Source organism: Dermacentor variabilis, chromosome 7 (assembly GCF_050947875.1).
Source record: "Dermacentor variabilis isolate Ectoservices chromosome 7, ASM5094787v1, whole genome shotgun sequence".
Taxonomy (NCBI): Eukaryota; Metazoa; Arthropoda; class Arachnida; order Ixodida; family Ixodidae; genus Dermacentor; species Dermacentor variabilis.
Genome location: NC_134574.1, coordinates 4,202,315 through 4,225,000, shown reverse-complemented (window position 1 = coordinate 4,225,000; position 22,686 = coordinate 4,202,315). Strand labels below are relative to the sequence as shown.

The following is a 22,686-nucleotide window of genomic DNA, read 5'->3' as shown; positions in this document are numbered from 1 at the left end:
TGACTGTGGTTTGAAATGGTCCGGCCCCTGTGTATACAAGCACCGATTTTCCCAGACAAGTGTGACAGTGCCTGGCTTTGAATGCAGTGTGCTGCTTCATAAATATTGCAGTTGCCCAGCGCTAAGCTGCCTGGATTATGTGGTTGCCATAATGACTTCTCTGTACCCGTGGGATCTGCACTCGAAATAGCGACAGAAGCCATGCATTTCCTGCTGACATAGAATTAAGTTCCACAATGTCATCTGATGCATACACATGCTGTGGTGTGGTTGGTGTGGCCATGCTCTTTTTTCCTCCCTTCAAATATGCTGGTGAACTGCCACTAGTTACAGATGTCTGCAAGGAGTGCGCACTGTGTGAGTGCTGCACATGAATTGAAATTACGACCACCACAGTGATGATAAAGAACACATTGAAAAGTAATCTGACAACACTTATTAAGACTGTCTACAAGTTTTCTGTGAGAGATTTCCTCAGGGTTGACAAAAACCATCTTAGGGATCATTTAATGGGGTGTTACCGCCCACATTATGAGGTGAAAGAAAAGGAAGCCATTAGGATTTCTCTGGTGGTGCAAGGTGCTCTAATAGATGGCTTTGAATTGCAATAGACATAAATATTATCATTCTATCTGTCTGGGCACAACTTCTTCGCCAACCTCTCTGTCATCTCTGTAGCACATTAATCTGGGATAGTAACTCACTCTGACGCAGGAGATGAAAGTGCATGCCAGGCATGCTGACCACACTGACTTGGAGAGTGCCACTTTCTTAAATGTGGCAAAAGTCTGTGTTTTGGGCGAAATAAGAGCTCATAGGCAATTTTCATCTCTGATAAACAGAAATAAGTGCTGCCAGTGGTCAGACATCATTGAGGTCGAGCTTCTCAAGCAAGTGGATGCCATCGAGAACACCAAAAAAGCCAGTGATAGCCATTGTGAAGCAGATTCAGATGGTAAGGTCCAGCCGGGGTTTCTCTGCACAAGGTCACCAAGTGGAATTCCTAAGTAACGGATATTTTTTCCCCTAAACTGCTACCCTAGAGTGGCCGGAACATGCACCGTTCGATCCAAGCATGCAGCTGTTATCAAAGTTTAGTTTAGTCAATTATTGAGGCTTAAGATGGTTTTAATGAATGTACATTAGGAAACAATTGTAAAAGAATGTAAAAAAATTTGAACTGTGTTGACTCTTTGGTGGCATGCTGTTGCTAATCCTGAAGTTACGTCCTCAAATGACTTATGCTCCAGGTATTTGAGCAAAACTATGGGTGTGGAAATATGAATTTTTCAATTTCAAAGCTAATTTGAATAATGAAACCTAAGTGCGAAGCGAATATTTTTCTAATATGAACACTACTGGTATTGCAAAAATTCATTTTTTTTCACCAACCAGAGGTGCAAAATAGTTTACTGCATAGCAAATAATGTACAGGGATATTATGCTTCGTGGTTAACAAAATTCTCTAATACAACACTTTTGTTTGACAATGTCATAACTGTAGTTACTTAATGTTTCATGAAGCAAGGACAACAGCTCAACATGTTCAAAGAGCAGTGACACCTAGTGCATGTCACCATCGATTCAGGCATCGAAAAGAGCTGCTTAGAGTGTCTGGTATCAGCAGGTCGCTCTTCACAAGCCGAGCCAACAGTGGGCACCACGCTTACACCATCACTCAAACGGATCTTCTTTTTGGCCCAAAATGTCATCATGCAAATATCTTTGAACCTGCGATTGTGGCAGTGAAAATTTCTGCCACGAGTGAAAATTTCTGCTGGGTGATAAGCTAATCAGTCTTTCCGCAGTGCTGATGTGGAAGTGGCCCGTTCAGAAGCTTTTGTTGTTGAACGCATACTTGGGTTCCTTGGTGTTGAAATTATCCTTCCTTTCTCTAAATCAAAGGGCGAGATCTTGCATTCTGAATGTTTGCTTGCGCTCTCATTATTCGCCTTCACCGTGCTTTCGTCAGCGGTCGTCTGCTTGGTGAAGCGGGAGCGCCTATTGAACACTGCGTACTCACTGATGTAGAAGGTGAAGCAAACAGTCAGAAAGCTAGAAGCTTGCGCAATCTCATCCCAGGTTTTCAATCCAGTTTGACATTGAAGCATCCTGGTAGTATTAAAGTACTTGAGAATGAGGTTCCAGAAGCATTGCCAAGTTTGCCACTTGGTGAAATTTGTAGTTTGGAAACAATTTAAGCTCTTAGCGAGATTAGCAGTGAACAGAGGTTTTCACATGGCGATTGGTGTTGTCCAAATGCATGAAGAGGTCACAGTACGAGTACTAGCTTAAGCTGATAGTGTTGGGTAACCATAAGCACCAGCAGGGGCCCCGTGACAGTGTCCCCTTTAACTTCAGATATGCTTCACTGCATGATGCTAAATATGCTTCGCCGCATAACACGACTCTGCTGCTGTGAAGGTGACTTAAACCGACAACAGCCGAGAAGGTGCAAATAGCACTGCGCCGCCTGGTTCTTGCTGTTGGCCTTTTCTTCTTTTCACAGTGTCCTTACTGTAAGTGCACTCCAGAATTACAATGCAGGAATATGCATGTGTGCACAAGCTTTCATTCAAGAGTAACTCATGATCATAAGTTACGTCATCATGGTTTCGTACCATGTCACGCCATCATAAGCGAGACATAATAAAGGGGGCCTCAAAGGCTGCGGGAGAGACTAATCTTTTGTGCGAGATTGTGCTATCCTTGCTGCACGCAGTGCAATATTATGACTCTCATGTCTATGGTGGCATTGTCGATTATGAATGTTTCCTTACTGCGTTAAAAAAATGTGTAGTGCATCTTTCAGATAATAATGGCATTATAGCTTCAGAGTTGTTCAAGTTTGGGGTACTTGTTCACTAAAAGTACACTATTAGAAAAGCTTTAGAATGTCTAGGTCATAATTGCATTTGAAGAACTGTAAGTCTTCCTACACATAGCAATTGGTAGCTTACTGTACGATGTTGAAGGTGGTTTTTATTCATAGGCCCTACGCAGAGAGCAGCAACACAATGCCTGGCATGTGACCAGGGTTCGTAACAGTGTTTGCATTTCCAGTGCTCATAACTGATTCCAGTCTTAATGCATAAATTTGCTTTATGAATTCTTTGTAGACAGAAGGTGCTTGAATATTGGTTGCATGAAATGCTCCAATGCACACTGTTACGTGCAGGGTGTCTTTTATTACCATACAGATTTTCTTGTTTTAAAGTTATGAGCGCGGCAAATGTGGCATTCTTGCAGAGGAATTCCTCTATTTTGGAACTCCACAAATTTGGAGGCAGTCACATTTTAATGCACTCTCATTTCTTACAAATCTTGAAAGTTGCACCTAATTCAAGATATTCATCATTGAATTTTACTGGTAAATCGAGGCAATATTGGAACCGAGTGTGCTGGGAGCGCAGAAAAGAAGGTCCCGCTATCTCATCAGATGGAAACATCTTGGCCAGTCATTGTAGCTGCTGATACGACACACTTTGCCTGGCAAGCATGTGCGTCAGTGTGCCATGTCAGGCTATCATTTAAGCTTTGTCCCACACTTCTTGACAGGGCACTGCCGCCTGATGTGGAGGAGGATGCACCAAGTTTTGATTGTACTCAATTGAGTGCGATAATCAATATTTCAGAATAAGTGCAATTTTCGAGATTTAGAAAAAGAAAGGGTGTGCGTTCACATGCGACTGCCTCCAAATATGCCATTTAGAAGGCTGCCGCCAAGTTACTAATAAAAAAGTGACTGAATTTTTCAAAATTAATTTTCTGAAACTCGCATTAGCAGCAAAGTGTGTCCACCTCACCTAGAAACTCCTTTGCAAAAACGCCGGGCTCTCTGTGCTCAAAACTTTTTGCTAAATATCAGCATGGTTAAAAAAAAAACTAGATATGCATAATTGTTAGTGTATGAAAATTGTACACTATTACTTTTCAAAATTTTTGTCCTTCTATGCAACACCAGAAAAATTGGAAATAGAAGCTTCAGGTGACCTATCTGATGTGCAAGTTGCATGGCCATATTATTGTTTTAATTTTTCGCTATCACCTTTTACTGTGATGTCGCCACTGCAGCAGCTCGATGGCTGTGGCTTTTTATTCCAGGTCACAAAGCTGCACCCAGGTAGAGGCAGAATTCAAAAACGCTTGTGTACTTAAGTATAGCTGCACATTACAGAAGCCGAGGCCCTCAAGATTTATCCATAGCCCTCGAGTTCCATATTTTTTATTGGGATTGAAGAGTAATGTTTGTGCTGTATCCCTCTATTTCAGACTAAATAATGTGCATGCAAAATTATATCTTCATTACTTTACACCATAGCACCAATATCTGTTGTGCGTTGATTTTCTGATGTCCTTGCATTTGCTATAGCAAGGATTTTTAAAAATCAGCCACAAAAGAAAAAAATGAATGGTCAAGGAACCAAGTGGCGTGTAGCAGCTCCCTTCTTTTTTTACTCGGCTGCAAGTTTTGCACTCGTGTGTTAGCAACACTGTTTCGCCAATTGTGTACTTCAAAAGAAGTGTTACCTTTCTGCTTTGGAACTTTGTGGTTTTGTTCTGCCAGCTGCTTGACCAAAACAAGCAAAATGTACTTTGGATATTCCACAAATTCATTCTGTATGCATTTGGTACAATAAAATTTGTTTCAAGAATGGACAAATGCAGTGATGGTTAATTGAAAACTGCAACATGCCGATTTTAGTTTCATGCTTCATTAATTTTCTCAGCCCCAAAGAAAGCATGCGAGGTTCGAAAATGTATCATGTGACAAAGTGCTGGCCTGCCATGACATTAGTGCACTCGGTCTAGAGAACTGATTAATGCTGCACATACATTGAACATGGTGGCCATGACCATCCCTCGTGAATTGGCATTCCCTGCCTAAACCACCTCACCAACACAGCCCGTTAACAGCAAGAAAGCTGACGGGGCTTCCAAGAATTTCTATGCACTATTTATTAGTATCGCCCGTTGCTTTGCTGACAATTGTCTTGACAAAAGTGGAAGCCGAATCGGTTGAGTTCAATCAGTTTTATTTACATACAACCTATTATAAAGTGGACCTTTCTTCGCCTCTTCAACTGTTCCCACAGCTGCTGCTGCCATCTTGCACGCCACATGGTAGGTGCATGAGAGGATTTTCCAAGGAACTCTGGAAAGCTGTAATCAGATTGTGGGCAAAGTTAAAAACTTAAATACAAAAAGGGTGTAGAGTATTGTAACCTTGTACATGTTGATCACACATGTTTCAGCTACAGCTGTAAGTGCCTTGTCTCATCAACCAAGCTACAGTTCTTGCAACGTTACACTTTGTGATACTCAGTATGAATTGATAAGACTAGCTGCTATTCTAGTGGTTGTGCAGGCCACAGTGCCTGGCCTTTGTGCTTGTATGTGTCAATTTCTCTCTTTCAGTCTCGCCCAAGCCACACCAAAATGCTATCCACAAGTGTTGTGCCAAAATGGCCTGGCAACATTTCGTATTAAGCCGTTTGACCTATTTATTGCACTGATGCACAAAGTGCAACCAAATGAAGGAAATGACATCACCTAGGTGATTAGTAAATTACCCTTCTAAAATACCACAAGTGCAACTTTGCTGTGGCAAGAGCCTTAGCAAAAACATAATATTTAATAATATTTGGGGTTTTACGTGCCAAAACCACTTTCTGATTATGAGGCACGCCGTAGTGGAGGACTCCGGAAATTTTGACCACCTGGGGTTCTTTAACGTGCACCTAAATCTAAGCGCACGGGTGTTTTCGCATTTCGCCCCCATCGAAATGCGGCCGCCGTGGCCGGGATTCGATCCCGCGACCTCGTGCTCAGCAGCCCAACACCATAGCCACTGAGCAACCACGGCGGGTTTAGCAAAAACATGAGACACACAAAAATGAAGGAAAAGCGACACCTTCAAGTTCCCGCACCAACTCACCGTGACAAGCACGAATTTTGATAGTGTCTGCTTGAGCTTAGTTATTTCGAGATACATGCAGTTGAATGCTTTTACAAGCATTGAGATGCCCCACTATGCTAGCTTGCCTTTTATGGCTATAGAAAGTCATATACTGCCACAAGTCTGCCTATTCTTCCGATTGGAATCTATATTGAAGCTGCTTTGAGCAATGGGCGGTATTCTATTTCAGCGCAAATGATACATTGAGAGTAGTGTGCCTGGAAGGAATAGGCAAAAGCATTGCAGAAGCTGCAGCACTTTGTGCTTGCTGAATGATCATACGAGAAGGTAAAGATGCCATCAGAAAGCATCCTTCGTATAGAGTCTCTTTAAAAGAAAAACACTACAACTAGACATGGTGACAGTTGTGGTGGCAAAATAAAAATATTATAATGATAGTTCAAGGTGTGGTATGGCATGTTTATGCTATTTCTGAAAAAATAAACACGGCAAGTGTGTCCATGCCAGCAATTGACACAGGATGTGCAGATGCAAAGCTGCAATACAGCACCACGGCCTCAAAACGACAGTATGCAAGTGGTGGTCCAGCATCAAAACTTCAATGTCCCTACACTGCAACACTGGGAGGCCATGCTGCATGACAGAAGCCTGGGTGGCCAGCAGGCGCTGCTCTGTCGGGCACAGGACGTGGCAGCAACTATTTCTCCTAAGGATTAAATAAACGGATTTCTCTACGTCACCCGCTATGCGATGCGCCATGTGAGGGAATGACAGTGCCACTACTCTCACAGGATATGGATGGTGCACAACACCACCTTGAGCATCGGAGTGCACGTCTGCCTGTGAGCTCTGTACTACAAACACAAGTGGTGCATGCAAGGTAACATTTAACATATCACTGCCAAATGCCATCAATGAACAGAAGCAGCAAAGAAAGCTGGTTACATAATCTTCAGTGTGTCGGATCTGCATATCTTTTACATCCTGTCTGCATGCCGCATTGTTCATTTGTTCGTCACTGCTCAATAGTGCATAGTTGCATGGTAGTTTTTTCGATCTTGTGCACTTTCTTTTGTCCTGAAAAAATAACCACAGCAGCTATCTTCATAAAATAAAGCAGATGTTTCTGAATGAGCTGTAAGTATTAAAGTTGCTCAAAAGGGTAGTTTACTGAATTGATTGCATTTGAGTACTGCAGGCCTAGTTTCTTTCCGTCTTTCTCTTTTAAAGCCTCAGCACAAATTAGCTGAAACACCCTGTATACTGGACGGCTTGCCTGGCTGCCCGCACCGCCGAGGCGGAGCATCAAACGTTTTTGTGGCGCACTTGTCGCCGTCTCGTGGCACCGGTCGTCCATCCTTATCGCGCACACGCCACCGTCGTCATCACGCCACCGTCGTCTGGTGTTCTGATTGGCTGCGGCAAAGCGGACAGCTCTGGCGGGCGGGAAAAAAAAGTGGTCCGCGAGCGATCGGGCTTGCCGCCTCGTTTAAGGCCTGCTTTTATCCGCCTGGCCAAGAGCTTTGCCCGGTTTAGCCGCTTTGTCTTCAGTGTGAACGTGCCTTTAGAGTAAGAAAATCAACAGCTTACGCTTCCACATTTTTTGCTTGGTAGCTGCATTCAATTTGCTTGCTCCTCGTCTTTTAGATGTCTAGGCTACCCATATTTTAACGTGGCTGAATAGTGCACAAATCAGAAACACGAGTTTCTGTGGCCTAGCCTTCTCACACTTGCAAGGATACCATCCGAAATTGACCTATTTTTCTTATGGGGTGCCCACTGATTATGAGGATGCTGACATCGAAGGATCTCAAGTGGTTCTCTAGCATTTTGGTGACAAACGGAATACAGTAATGCCGAGCTACAACTGACTTGATATCTGTCAGCACCAATGAATGCAGTAGTTAGTATTCTCACTAAATTGAGAGTCCAGCCCAACAGCAGATGGACACCAGTGGTTCGAATCCCCGTGTTGGCAAATTTAACTGGCTGAAATCAAGCATTTAAAAGACACGCACTTAGTTCCATCCCTTCAATCTGCGAGCATAATGAAGATCAAAGGTCAGGTTATGTGGCTGCAGCACCTTCTGTTCGTGCAGCATACCTTTACTTTTCTTTACCAAGACACTTAGCATGCACATACCTTGTGTGCAAGCCACATCTATTTACAACAGAAACAGCGCTTTCCACTCATGAGCAAAAGTTTGGAGGTAAAATATGGTAGAATTTTTTGTCCAGCCAACGCATGCAGGCTGAAATCCAAGTGGTACAGCCAATATGTGCCTGTTCAATCACTGCAATGCATTGAGCCACTTCTGACAACGCACAGCTGTACCAGAAAACGTTTAGATTTGTTTTCACTAATGCCATGGACTTATGAACTTTTATGAATGTACCTTCAGCTTTCGCAGACTTTCAAGTAATTCGAATGTAAAGTGGCCTGTGTGTTATTGCTATTCAGCCAGAGTGCAATAGGAGCCAGTCAAATTAGTAAAACATGAAGTCAATGTGCACACAAAGACTACATGTACCCTTGCATGACTTTGTGCCACAGGCAGCTAACAGCTTCCAATTCACAGTTCTTGTAATATGCTTGTGGCCACCATCTACAGTGATCTATTTGATTTAACGGGGATGTGTATGTTGGCTGAAAACAAGAAAATATATTAACACCGATGGATGCAATATATCCTTTCCGGTAGTTTCGCAAGGGGGAAACTAATTCGAACTTCACGGCAGCGTGCACCGCACAGCTGCACCTCATTTTATATTCTCGCGCATGCGTCAGTGTTGCCGCAGCTGTCTGTAGTGACACCCTCGCGTGCATTTCTTGTTCAAGCTTTGTTGAAGGGTTTGAAGAAATGAAGGCAGTACGGTGCCGCTCATTTCTTCCTTAATGCGACCTTTGAATAGTGTGTGCATCTTAACCCTTTCATAGACGCAAGCAGAGAACAGGCTGCTTTGTGTCCGAGACATTACAAGTGCTTTTTCTTTTTATGAGGTATTTTTGACATAACGTAAAATCTCAAAGCTGACTACGATTCTGTAATAGCGAAAAGTGGGAATATTACATCCCACTATACAGCCTCAAGGCCCGTTTCTACCTACTCGTGGTCACCTGTAATGTGATTACAAGCAGCCAGAGTACCCAGTAAAGTATACATTGTTTGTGCACGTTTTCATTATACTTACTGAGCATGCTTTGTGTGAGAATCCTCAATCAGGGCTTTCCGATATCACAAGGGTTCTTAGAAAAAAAGATGCTTCTTGAGAATTCTTGAGGGCTCGTATGTAGCAGCTCGCATATGTAGGAATGCGATTTGTTCGCGATGCTAATAATTTGATCACCTGTTTTGGTAGCTGTGGGCACGAGAAATTTAGACACCTAACCGCACCAAAATTCAGCTTATATGAAAACACGGAATTTCGATAAAAAGAGTCCATTTGCCGCTGTGGTGGTTTGAAGGAAGGCGATAGAATAGAATAAAATAAACATTATAGAACGGGAAGTAAATCTGCGCAATCGCTCTATCGCATTGTTTGACAAAGAAATGGACGAAAAAATGTGCTTAACGTGATTCAGAAACATATCTACACAGGAATGTTCAATGGTAGAAATTACACTTCACCGCTACAGAGTAGCGAAGTTGCCCTGAAAAGTGGGACCAATATTTTCCGACCGCCCAACAAAGGGTGAAATGCGCACAGTATGTACGGCAACACTTGCTTTGTTCACCGCAGTAATGCCACCCTGTAATGGAGACACAACTACGACAAACGGTCCGCATTTCTTCCGCAGCGAGCAGCGAGAAAAAGTGAAACATTTTTTACCGAGTCAGAAATAAGCCAAGCGTGTTCCTGACGGTATGTAATGGCATGCCGCTGGAAAAGGGGGGGTCCATACCTCGGGGTTCAAATTCCGCAGACACTGCATGCGCTTCAGCGTAGCCGTCAATTTGCGGTTGAGCAAGCGACGATTTTGCATTTTCTGTTCCGCATCAGCATGTTCTACGCAACGAGGGAGCTCCTTGAAAACCAGCACGACGGGGGCTGTCTCGTTGATCAAGGCCTAAAATTTAAAAGACAACACAACTATTAGCGCTTATTATTGTTTCAAATTTTTTGATTTCAGTAGACTTACCTTGATGTTGTCGCATATTTCTTGTGGATCCATGTTGCTTTCAAGGTCGTTTCCGCCAACATAAAGAACGGCGAAATCGACACGCTCGAAGCGCATCGTGGAGACAACTCACGCCAGCCGCACTGCATTGTAGCCCACAAAACTGAATGTGCAGGCTTTCATAGACTCAATTAGGCGCAGGCGCGACCTATTTAAGAATTTAACCTGACTCACCGACAATGACGCCGCACAAGGACGGCATGACTGAACACGATCCAGCGAGGCGTAACAAGACCACGCGAACGAACCTACGTGAGCCGGCAGTGGCCGCATGTGCATGGCATGTGGCCGGCACACACCACAGGGATTTAGCAGCAGCACCTAGCAGCGTCCTTCCCTAGGCGTACAAGTACCTATCTGGGGGCAGGGAGTACGCCACTGGCTTACGTCACATCCGGTTTGCCTCCAAACCGGGTACAGCCAGCCTGCGGGGATACGCTTCTGAAGTAATGTGTGACGCTAAGTTCAGTGTTACCCGACGCCCTGCAGGTCAGTGATTCCTGCTTTTGACAGCGCGTATTGGCGGCGAGGAGTTACGGAGTCGCCATCTATCGGAAGCGGCTCGCTGGCGTAGTATGAGGGATCACGTGGCGCGCTCCTCATAGGTTTCGCTGTCAGCGCTCACTGAAAACACCACGCGCGAGCTCTTCCGGACATTTCTGTAAGTACTTTCGAAACGAGAGAAGCTTTTTACTGTCTAAATAATAATCTTGGGAAAACTGAAAGAGCACAATCGTTTACAGACGCTATCTCTTTACCGAATACGTACAGTGAACGCCACTGCGCGCGGTCGCCGCGATGGGGTCTCCTGAACCGGCTTCTTGCGTGAAAGGTAGGTAAACGCTGAGAGCAAACTACGTGAAATATGTTCTTATAGTGTTTGTATAACTAAATGGAGCGTAATAGAATGAAGCCTCAATGCAGTGATCGCACAGATTCGCAGCGACCGACTGCGCGTCTGCATGCTTGTCTGCGCGCTGTTTCGCTTTCGCCGCGTGCCCGTTTTCGCACTGTGCCATGAGCTTTAGGCCGCAGAATATGAGCATTTGACAGTATACAAGCAACCATTGTTGCGTGGGCGCTATCAGAGCTGTTCAAAAAATAATTTCATTGTAGAGACTTCGACGCCTACGGGGACTGTGATGTGCCGTCGCGACGATTCAATCTTTTTTTTTTTCTTCTAAATTCTTTTACCTTTCAATATTATTTCTAGAGTTGCGTCACACTGTATGCTTATCGGTGTTCTCAGCGTGCGATTTCCCGCTGCTCCTTTTTTGTAATCCAGTGCACTAATTCATAACACAAACATGACCATATGCCATGCTTTCTTTTTAATGTGCTTCTTACCGCTCCCTTTCCACTCCACTGAACTTGCCAGTATCTATAGCATCGACAAGTTCATAGACCAAACCTTCGTGACATTACTCGGGCAACGGACTCGGGCGAGCGTCTCAGTGCGCGTTTTCTGAACATCACAGACACGGCGCTGTAGCAGAAATCTTCCTCGCGTCTGTGCTTGCTGGATAATCGAGTTGTAGCCGATGTCTGTTTGCCGGTTTTATGGTTCGCGAGCAAAGCTTCACGCGGCTTCTTGTCCTGCGCCTACGTGTGAAGAAGGCTGACATCGGCCTCCGTTACGTACGTCCGGCACTGCGGCACCGAGCAGTAGCCTACCATGTTGCGCGCCTTCAAAGGCAGCCACTACCTACTGTAGTGCTTTCAAGCGTTGTAAAGGAGATACTCGAAGCGGGGAAATCTCGCCACTAAATGAGGACCGCAGCGTACGAGGGAATTTAAACTCTCGTTTTCAGCTCGCTTCGGCGCTCCCGAAGCAGCCGACGCGGCCGCTATGTCCACGTGATCCCTCCTAGCACGTCACGCCGACGGTGGCGCCAGCTTTTCCAGTGGTGGAGCTCGAGGCCAATAGTGCATTTGCAGCACGCAGAACGTACGTTATGGATTCATAGTGTGTTCAGTAACAACTTCCTTTTGTGCATATTAAAACACACCTTGCTTAATACTTAAACCCCATGCAAGCGATCTTGCACGCGACAGCGACAGGCGACGCGATGGAGATGGCTGTCGCGTTCGCTCGTCGCCTACAAGTTGCACCCCATGCGAGCGATGACTTCGAGCGACGTCTCCCCAGTGTTGCCGGTATGAGGGCAGCAATATAGGCGCCGAAACTAGCGTGACGCGTGCTTTATTAACTTAAGTTGATGTATTTTACTGTAAAAAGCAGCATAATATATTTCTGAAAGTCTTGCAGTAGGTTCTTATCCTTGCACCTATAAAAATTCAATCGTTTGCTCGTTCCGTGCGACAATCGGAAGTACTGGAGTTATGTACATCCAGTTCCGGCTTTGCGCTATTGGCTAGTCGCTCATAGCACTTCCGGGCGACGAGCGACGAATTCTAGATTTGCAAAACCGAGCGATCTGTTCAAGCGACGGCCTGATCCGTCGCGCGAACCCGTCGCTCGTCGCTGTCGCGCACAAAATCGCGCTAATGGGGTTTAGCCTTAATAACTGTTGCTTGTTCCTCGCAGTATTCGCGACCGCACGAAGTCTTTTAAGCAGAGCGCATTAGAGGTTCATGCACACCTGCACAGGTGCACCTCAATACACGTGATGATAGAGCGTTATGCAGAATATGTGCATTTTGCTGTCCTCGGCACCGTGCGCCTGCCAGCCGACGCTTCATCCTGGAAGATGGGAAACAATGGTTTATCGCCTCTGCTTTTCCTCATCTACATCAATGACTTACCTGCTAACATTAAGAATAAATTACGTCTTTTTGCGGATGACTGTGTCCTATATTCCCCAATCAAAGGCTCGAATGAGATCGCCGCACTACAACAGGATCTCGATTCCATCGCAGTATGGTGCGAGAAATGGTACATGCCGCTTACTAAATGCAAAGCTCTGTCATTCACCCGCAACCACAGCTTAACCAGTCACACCTACACAATAAATTCAGCTCCTATCAATCATGCCCCGTCTTACAAATATCTCGGCGTTCACATGACATCGACACTATCATGGGCAACTCATATTGACACCATCTGTTCTAATGCTTCACGCACCCTTGGATATTTAAAACGCAACCTGAAAGCCGCATCACCAGAAATAAAAAAGCTAGCATATCTAACATTCGTACGTCCTCAGTTGGAATATGCGTCATCCATCTGGCACCCTTCCCAATCATATCTAACCTATGACATAGAAGCAATACAAAATCGCGCTGCTCGGTTTATAACTTCCAATTACTCTCGTGATACCAGCATAACCGCACTAAAGCGTACACTTGAACTACCATCACTTGCTTCCCGCCGGATCATATCTCGTCTCTGCTTGCTTCACACCTTTTATTACCATCCACACTCCAGGCATTCCCTGTTAAATCCACCCTTACGTACATCCTCTCGCTTAAGCCACAGTCATCCCATAGCAAACATTAACACCATCGTCTGCCATGAACACTTCATTCATTCCCGACGCTATAACCCATTGGAACCATCTCCCAGAAGATATCGTGTCATGCACTGACCGTAAAACGTTCCGCGAAATGTTAAATAACCACACTGCTTAATTGCCGATCCCACCGACCCTTACTCTAACACGATGTTCTTTTTTTTTTTCACAATTGTTCCTGGCTTGTATTTGTTTATTGTTGTTTCTTTACTGTTCTGTACATTTCTTCTAACATTGTTACAAGGATTAAAGCCCTCCCTTATGTAATGCCTCCGGGCCTTTAAGGTGAAAATAAATTAAATTAAATGTGTTCTATTCGCGCGCTTCGCACCACAGGGCATGTCGCAGTTCTTTGTCCTTGTGCAACACATTTTCCTAGTGTACGTCTGTGCATTGTTTGATATCGGTTTCACACGGGGCTCTTTTAGCCGCTATCCAGTCCATTACAAATCGAATTTCTCGGTCGTGATTGGCTCCTTTGCGCAAGCTACGAGAGTGAGCCAGTCGCATCGATAATTTCGATCCGGATCGGGCTTGATCGCGATCGGGAGTAGTCGTGTGACACCGGTTTTACACGTGGCTTAAGTTACTTAACACCTTAAGTTCAATGCTACTGAGTGAAGAGCAAGTGCATATGCTATATGCCAGTGGTGGTATGTGGGCAAGTCTTTCTGGTGAAGCCAATACTTGTGCATTCAAAATATTTCAATTACCAGCGTAGTGCATCAATGTGTCTACTTCGAGAAAATGGAGCACCAGTGCAGATATCTGAGCATACCTGTCCAGGGCAGCAAGTGTGGCTACATTGAAACTACTACCAGCATGTGCGGCAGTTCTATTTCCAGCAGCGGGACTGCACAATAATCAGTAGGGTGCTCTCAAGCTGTTTATCTATGAAGCTCTGCCTGGACTGTGTGCCAAATATTTTTGGACGTGAAAGTGGGGGTGAATTGGTAAACATCAGTGGAACTGTGCCTGGACTTTGTGGCAAATGTTTTTGGATGTGAAAGTGTGAGTGAACTGGCAAAGAATTTGCTCTGGGCTACATACATGTCTAAACACATGCTAAACGTTTTTCTCATTCAGAGTGCTTTTTTTTTACTTTAGGAGACTGGAGATGTGCGCGAAGTGTGACATGTCAGTGTGCTAATTAATGTATTTGCTGGTTTGCAAATTATTCGTTGCAACTTTGTTTTTGCCAGAGAGGTAAAACTTTGCCTCTTGTAAAGGGCTTTTTAGATAAAACACTTACTATTTATTATGACCATTGCTTCCTTTGTTACACAAATGCAGCTTCCAGTGGATTCCAGTTTATTTCCATGTTTATGTAAGTTTCTATTATGAGGCTTGCATATTCATTTCTCACGTTCTGGAGTGGCAAGATGCAGCATTACTGTCTCATCGTTCGCTGTAGTACAGTAGTGTTCACTTGTTACAGCGAATTCCCCGTTTAAGTATTCTGTACTAATTTCACTTTATTGCTTTTTTGTTGTATGGTTATTTTTTCTCGCCATTACCTTCTTTGATATATCCTAAAGGCAATATTTCCAATTTTGCATTGTTCCCATTTTTTTATTTCCGTCACAAAATTGTCTTATGATGGTATGCGGTGGTTTTCTTTTTGTGCTCTTTTCAAGCTTCTAGCTGATTGGTAACATTGCTTGGAGGCAGTTACCATCAGATTCATACTCTTGCATTTTTCAGTCTACCTCTTCCATTCGCTCCGATGTCACTTCTGCATAACTCTAGTCCATCTAATAGCATGTGCTCTTTACTATGATAAATTAGACACTTTAGTACACTCCAGGCTTTTCTGTTCATTTTTGTATGTGTACTTGGAATTTTGTTTATGGTCTAGCGAATGTTCACTTTCGAGTTCATTACGAATCCTTTCTGCGACTTTTGTCATTGTTGATGTACTTTTACTTCTATTTGCATTTCTCACACAGTTTGTTCGAACCTTGCATAGGCATTACATTTTAATAAAGTGTTTTCGCTTTGTCACAATGTTCTCATTTCATGCACTCTTGGCATGAAGGGCTTGGTCTGGCCGCCTGCCGAGACGTCACCATTTGTTATTTGCAGGATGTCATTCCCATTGTGGTTGTAAGCATCGTAGCTTACTAAAGGCGGTATTAAGGATTCATTATTCTTAACAGGCTCATTTTTGTGCGACTTGGTAGAGGATGCGCCGGCCATGCGGGGAACAGTGCTTGGTACTGCGCCATGGCTCTTACAGTCAACACCGACGCTTCTACTCATCTGGGGCGCGATTGGAGATCGTTGTTCGAAACGCCCGATCAGTTTCACCTCACGCGATTGGCCTAGGCCTTGCCAACGGGTGCGGCTGACAATGTCTGCGCGGCATAGGCCAGTCGCGTGAGGCAAAACTAAACACATGTTTTGAACAACGATGTCTGATTGCCCCCGTCCCCCGCGAAAATTAGCTTCAGATGATCGTAAACCTTTCAAGACCGCTTCTAGACCAGCTTTTTGATAACGTCCTAAAAACGTTTAGAAATTGGTTACGAATAGTTTTGGCAAAGGGATTACTTGTGTCTTTCCAATCCTATTTCTAGACCAGCTTTTTGAATACTTCTTGCAGACCTGTTCTAGATCGTCTCAAGAAAGTAATTAAGCCGCACATTAGCAGAGATATACAACGTTTTCCCGCCGAAGTTCTCTAATTCGTGTCTTCTTTAACCCGTTTTTATCGTCTTGGATAAACGCTACGAAAACATTACGTATCTATTTTGTGCTACCTGGGTAGTGCTGTCGCAAGCTGCCCGAGGTGATCGTCGAAATTTCCGGTGAAGACGACGACGTCATCCAAGTAAATGAGACAGGTCTGCCACTTCAATCCTGCTAAAACCGTGTCCATCACGCACTGGAACGTTGCAGGCGCCGAGCACAGTTTGAACGGCATAACATTGAACTCTTAAAGGCCGTCTGGGCTGATGAAGGCCGTCTTTTCGGGATCTCTTTCGTTGACTTCTATTTGCCAGTAGCAAGACTTGAGGTCCATCTACAAGAAGTATTTAGCATTGCAGAGCCGATCCAATGCGTCGTCTATTCGTAGGAGGGGGTATATGCCCTTCTTCGTGATCTTGTTCAGACGACGATTATCGATGCAGAAATGTAGGGTTCCGTCCTTTTTCTTCACCAAGACTACGGGAGATGCCCACGGGCTTTTGGGCAGCTGGATGATGTCGTCGAGCAGCATTTCGTCGACTTGGTGCCTTATAGCTTCACGTTCTCGCGTCAAAACTCGGTAAGGTCTCTGGCGGAGAGGTCGAGTGCAGTCTTTGGTTATTATGCGATGCTTTGCGACTGGGGTTCGTCGAATCCTTGACGACGTCAAAAAGCACTCTTTGTATCATCGAAGCAGACTTCTGAGCATTTCGTCGACTTGGTGCCTTATAGCTTCACGTTCTCGCGTCAAAACTCGGTAAGGTCTCTGGCGGAGAGGTCGAGTGCAGTCTTTGGTTATTATGCGATGCTTTGCGACTGGGGTTCGTCGAATCCTTGACGACGTCAAAAAGCACTCTTTGTATCATCGAAGCAGACTTCTGAGCTGTTGTTGCTTGATCACGGGTAGAATTGGATTTATGTCGAAGTCTGGCTCGGGAACTATGGTCATCAGGGTAGATGTGGCAGAATCCGAGAGGACAAACGCATTGCTGGTTTCCAGAATTTCCTCGATATATGCGATCATCGTGCCCTTGTTGATGTGCTTGGACTCCTGGCTGAAGTTTGTCTGCAACACTTTCGTGTTTCCTCCGTGTAGTCGAGCGATCCCTCTTGCGACAAATTTCACGGTCGAGCAGTAGACGTTGGTTGCTACGTCAGCGGATGTTTCAGTGCCAACCGAAATAACAATGCTCGAATGAGGCGGGATGCTCACTTGATCTTCGAGCACACTCTAGGTGCGGTGACTAGGAAGGCTCTCCAGCGCTATCGCATGATCTTCCGACAGTGTTATTGACTTTGACTTCAGGTCGATGATTGCGCAGTGTTGGTTCAGGAAGTCCATGCCGAGAATGACGTCTCGTGAACACTGTTCGAAGATAACGAAGGCGGCAGGGTAAGTCTGGTCGTGAATGGTAATTCTTGCCGTGCACATTCCAGTCGGCGTTATGAGGTGTCCTCCAGCGGTCCGAATTTGAGGGCCTTCCCACGTAGTCTTAACTTTCTTTAACTGGGCGGCGATGTGTCCACTCATGACAGAGTAATCAGCCCCTGTGTCGACTAAGGCAGTGACTGTGTGGCCGTCGAGAAGCACGACGAGGTCGGTGGTTCTTTGTTTTGCATTACAGTTCGGTCTTGGCATTGGATCACGGCTGCGTCGCGTTGACCTGTGGCTGGTATGTGACTTCATCAGGTCGTCTTTCGTCGTCGTATTCTTTGCTTCCAGACTTTGTTGGGACGGCGGCGTGTCGTTATGTCGTCGAGGTAGTTTCTTCAGCGTCTTCGTCGGCGGCGAAGGATCTTCGTCAGTTCGACGAACAGCAAACACACCTCCATCGGTTGCTGCTTTTAGTTTTCCGGATATGGGCTTGCTGACCGACCCCGGGCTGGGCCAGTGTATGGTTGGCGCTGCGGCGACAGGTAGCGGCCTGGTGATGGCGAATGCGACGGTCGTCAAGAGCTCCACTGAGTAGCGGCGAAGCAGTTGGCGATATTGCAAAGGCGTTCACCTTGCTGCGGGCGCGGAGCGTTGACGGCGAACCCTCGCACTCCCATCTCCCGGAATGGGCACCGTCGGTAGACGTGACTTGCTTCTCCGCAGTGATAGCAGAGCGGGCGGTGGTCAGGAGCGCGCCAAACGTCTGTCTTCCTCGGGTAGCTGCGCTGGGAGACGGGTGGGCGTGCTGGCGGCGGTGGTCGACGGAATTGTGGCGTTACAGGGCCCTGGCGCGGTCGTGGAGGGGGACCTTGACAGCGGGCGACGGCGGCTTAGGTCATTGCTTCTGGCTGGGGCTGCGATGATTATTGTTGCACCTCGGGGACTCCGAGTGATCGCTGGACTTCTTCTTTGACAATTTCGGCGATTGAGGCCACTTGAGGTTGCAATGAAGGGAAGATCTGAAGCTCCTCTCGTACGACTGCCCTGATGGCCTCACGCAGGTCGTCGGTGGCCAGTGATTGAACTCCGGCGTAGCTTGTTGGCTTGGTGCGGCATCTTCTCGATGCTCGTCGCCTCACGAAGAAACTCGTCGACGGTCTTCGGTGGGCTTCTTACCATTCCAGCGAAAAGTTCCTCCTTTACACCACGCATCAGTAGGCGGACTTCTCCTCTGACAGTTCGGGGTCGGTGTTGTGGAACAGACGGCTCATTTCCTCAGTGAAGGTCGCGATCGTCTCATTCAGCAGCTGCGCTCTGGTCTCCAGTACAGCTTGGGCTCGCTCTTTTCGCACGACGTTTATGTTTCCAGGAAGCCGCTTCGGAACAGGTCCCACGTCGTCAAGGTGGCTTCTCGATTCTCAAACCACGTCTTGGCGGCGTCCTCCAATTCAAGATAGACATGTCGCAGCTTGTCGTCGCTCTCCCAGCTGTTAAACGTAGCGATCCTCTGGTATATCTCCAGCCAGCTTTCCGGGTCTTCAAATGTGGAACCGTGGAACGTCGGTGGTTCCCTGGGCTGGCTGAAGAATTATTGGGGCCGCTGCAGCTGCCATTGGGGATGTCTTCTTGGTAGTTTCTGGACGATCTTCTTGGTCGTATCTGGTAGAAGACCTGTGTTCCGGGGGCAGCTGCTGTAGCCGGCGGCTTGCTCGACGTTCCGGGATGACGCTGGTGTTGTCTTTTCGGTCTGGGCTTGGATTACGGCTTGTCGGGGGCGTCCGGTACATGAACGTAAAGCACCTCCACCAGATGTCACGTGGTGGTGATGTTGAAGAACACAGTAGAAATACTGTGAATGACAAAACTAACATTTATTGGGCGAACCTGTGCCCACAAAAAAGGCTACAATTATAGCACAACGATAGCGGCGAACACGGTCGGCGATCGTTGAAAATCTGATCAACGGGTGAAGTGCGTCGGCTTGTATACATCAATCGTCGAATGTTCCATACTAATCGCTGGGGCCCGTGTGTCTTCCACAAAGTTCTACATTATTCGAGTCACGCACACGCAATCAGTTTTCACAAGGTTCGGTCACAGACAGCGGATGGAACCATCGATAACATTCCAGAAACTTCCGATACATGCAGGCGCGTCCTGCGCCGTGCGATAACATTTGTTAGATGGCGAAATGTGTCGCCCGATAAAGACAAGTACACGTGTCAATAAACACTGTTGGAAGTGAGCGCTGTACGTGTCCCTGTGTGTCTTCTTTTGTCCCCTCTTTTAATCGCGCTACCGTACACCCCTTCAAGATGCATTACCAACAAGCCCACATTGCAACATTTGGGAAAGCAGTTGCTTTGCGAATGTAAAAACAGGCAAGTTCCTATTGTGCAGGGAGCATTTTTTTTTTACCCATTGTAGCAGGCACTTGGTTAATTTTTTACTGCACTGTTTAGGCTCACAAAACAATGGTTTTCAGGTCAGGGAGCATGCTGAAGCCTCATGCTTGATTACTGTGTTCAATCAGTTTTTCTGTGCAAGTTCAACTGGTGCTGGAGCCTCGACGTGCTTTGTTCAGCTTCTGTACAGAGCTGTACAGTAATGTAGAGTGTTGCAACATATTGTACAGTAATGAATAAAGGCACATGCATAAGCGGTGTTCAAAATGTAGGAAACTTGACTGCTAGTCAAGCTTTGCTCGAGAGAGAGAGAGAGAATAAACATTTTTATTGGCTGAATGCTGCTTTGGAGAGGCGTCCTCATTCCAGAATGCCTTGAGCTCGGGCCGCGTCCTGGGGCCTCGCAATCAGCCGTTGCTGGTCCTCGAGGTCGGAGCTGGCCAAGGCTCTCTCCCAAAGCTCGTTAGTGGGGTAAGGGTTCAGAGGATTTAATGGTGCTGCTCTGCAACCCCCTACTATGTGCCTGAGGGACCTGGGCTCTGCGCAGAAGCGGCATTGCGGAGAGAATTGTGTCTATGAGGTGATTTCTGGTTGGGTGGGGGAATGTATTAACCTGTAGAGCTCGGAGGAATCGCTCCTGCTCTCTAGGTAGTGACTTGTGTGGGGGTGCATATGTTCTGCGGGTTAGCTTGTAGTGTTGTGTGATGTCTTGGCAAGAGACTAGAGGGTGCATGTGCTCGGGTTCAGATTGCTCTGCATCGGCTCGGTGGGTCAGATCTCGAGCCACGTGGTTGGCGACCTCGTTGCCAGGAATGCCTTGATGAGCTGGCGTCCAGATGATCATGACTGATCTCGTTGGCAGCTTTTGATTGATGATCCGGAGGGTAGTGGTATGAATTCTGCCGCTAGCAAAGTTGCGGCACGCCTGTTGGGTGTCGGTCACTATGACTTCAACCTGTTTGGGAGAGCGCGAGGGCTATGGCCGCTTCCTCGGCTTGGAGGGGATTGTTTCGTGTGAGCATAATGCTGGTCTGATGTTCTTTGTTAACGACTACGGTGGCTGTTGTGGCTGCGCGTCTGGAGTAAGAAGCCGCGTCCGTGTAAGCTGTAGAGGGTAAAGTCCCGTATCGCTTGTGTATGGCCAGGGCGCGGGCCTCCCTTCGCTCTGCGTGGTGCACTGGGTGCATATTGCGAGGTAGAGGACTTACGGTGATGTTGCTCCGGATGGCATGGGGTAAGCTCACAGTCTGAGGCGGCGGATGGTTCAGAGGGGCAGAGAGCCCCAGGCGTAAGAGAATGGACCTCCCTGCTTCCGTAACCGCCAGCCTTGTTCGCTGACTGGATAAATGTGCCTCGATCAGCTCCTCAGCCGTGTTGTGCACACCTAGTCATAGTAGCGTTCTGTGGACGTACTGATTGGCAGGCCCATCGCTTGCTTATATGCCTTTCTGATCATTGTGTTGATTTTCTTGAGTTCCGTCTCGTTGAGTAGTGCGTATGGAATAGCGTAAGTTATTCGAGACACGACGAAGGCTTGGACAAGTCGAAGCGTGTCCGCCTCCCCCATGCCTCTTGTTTTGGTTGTTATTCGCCGGATCATGTGCGTAACTTGGGCTGTTGTATTCTTAAGCTTTTGAATTAATATTGTATTGGTGCGATCCGACTGGAAAACCATTCCCAATATCTTTACGCTCCGAGATGGAACGATGGTGTGTCCCTCCAGTTGTATGTTGATAGTGGGCGAGTTGGATGTGTGCTTCTTTCGCGGTGAGACCAGGAGTAGCTCCGACTTTTGGGGGGTGCAGCTGAGCCCGCATGACTTAGCATAGTCGCTCACCACGTCTGCAGCTTCCTGCAAGCGGTTCTCCATTTCCCCGATGGACCCTGTGGACGACCAGATGGTAATGTCGTCGGCATATAGGCCGTGCCGGATCCCTGGGATGTTATCGAGGAGCGGCGGTAGGCCTATTAGGGCGATATTGAAAAGGAGAGGGGATAACACGGCGCCCTGTGGTGTGCCGCGCCCGCCCAGTAGGAAGGGGTTTGTGGCTTTGTCCCCGACCTTTAGGATGGCTTTTCTATCTGAGAGGAAATCTCTGATATAGGAGTACGTCCTGGCCCCGCAGCCCAGCGTGTTTAGCCTCTGTAAGATTGCTGTATGCTTAACGTTATCGAACGCCCCTTTAAGATCTAATGCGAGGATAGGCGGGGGGGAGTTGCTCGAATGTGGGTCCGAAATCTTCTATGTGCTTTGAGTGAGTAAAAACCACACACTGCAGGAAGGATTCCTTGTAATAATTTGCACATACACTAAACGCTGATGGATAAAAGAAGGCCACAGTGGAAAAAATAATGTTGCACTTGTTATTAGTTGAACACAACTATCAAAATAGCACACACTCACGAGCATCTACCCATTTTTTAGTCCGTTAAAGCAGCCTAAATGTGAGATAGGAAAATTAGACAACCCAACAGAAGCTTCTGTGTCTTCACTGTAGCTATCATTTCAAAATTATGTTGAGAAGTCGACCAAAGCACAAATTTTGCACCATTTCATTGAGGAAGTGCTAGGAGCACTGGATGCTAGTTTTGACAATACCTCTAGACAAAGATTTATTTTTCTAGTCTGCAATCTGTCAAAA

The 22,686-nt window shown here is 46.4% G+C and overlaps 1 protein-coding gene across 2 annotated transcripts; it reads right to left on the bottom strand.

The window, feature by feature from the left end:
• Positions 1 to 5,019: 5,019 nt before the first annotated feature.
• LOC142587292 (uncharacterized) lies at positions 5,020 to 11,816 on the bottom strand. Of its 2 annotated transcripts, none has more exons than XR_012829436.1 (3): positions 10,062 to 11,816; positions 9,825 to 10,012; positions 5,020 to 5,163 (listed from the first exon to the last, which is right to left on the bottom strand). XR_012829436.1 is itself a non-coding variant. In XM_075698168.1 (3 exons), the coding sequence occupies exons 1-3, from the start codon at positions 10,155 to 10,157 to the stop codon at positions 5,026 to 5,028; spliced, it is 399 nt and encodes a 132-aa protein (XP_075554283.1). In that variant the 5' UTR covers positions 10,158 to 10,552; the 3' UTR covers positions 5,020 to 5,025. The 2 variants fall into 2 exon arrangements, 1 of the variants encoding a protein (XP_075554283.1); XM_075698168.1 differs by having other exon boundaries at positions 9,825 to 9,989; positions 10,062 to 10,552.
• Positions 11,817 to 22,686: the final 10,870 nt, after the last annotated feature.

Bases quoted from the DNA above. Each gene is read 5' to 3' on its own strand.
- LOC142587292 (XM_075698168.1), bottom strand. From the start codon at position 10,157: ATGCGCTTCGAGCGTGTCGATTTCGCCGTTCTTTATGTTGGCGGAAAC. The intron at 9,990-10,061 runs GTAAGTCTACTG...TTTAAATTTTAG, and splicing joins AAATATGCGACAACATCAAG to GCCTTGATCAACGAGACAGC. The intron at 5,164-9,824 runs GTATGGACCCCC...ATCTGATTACAG, and splicing joins TGCGGAATTTGAACCCCGAG to CTTTCCAGAGTTCCTTGGAA.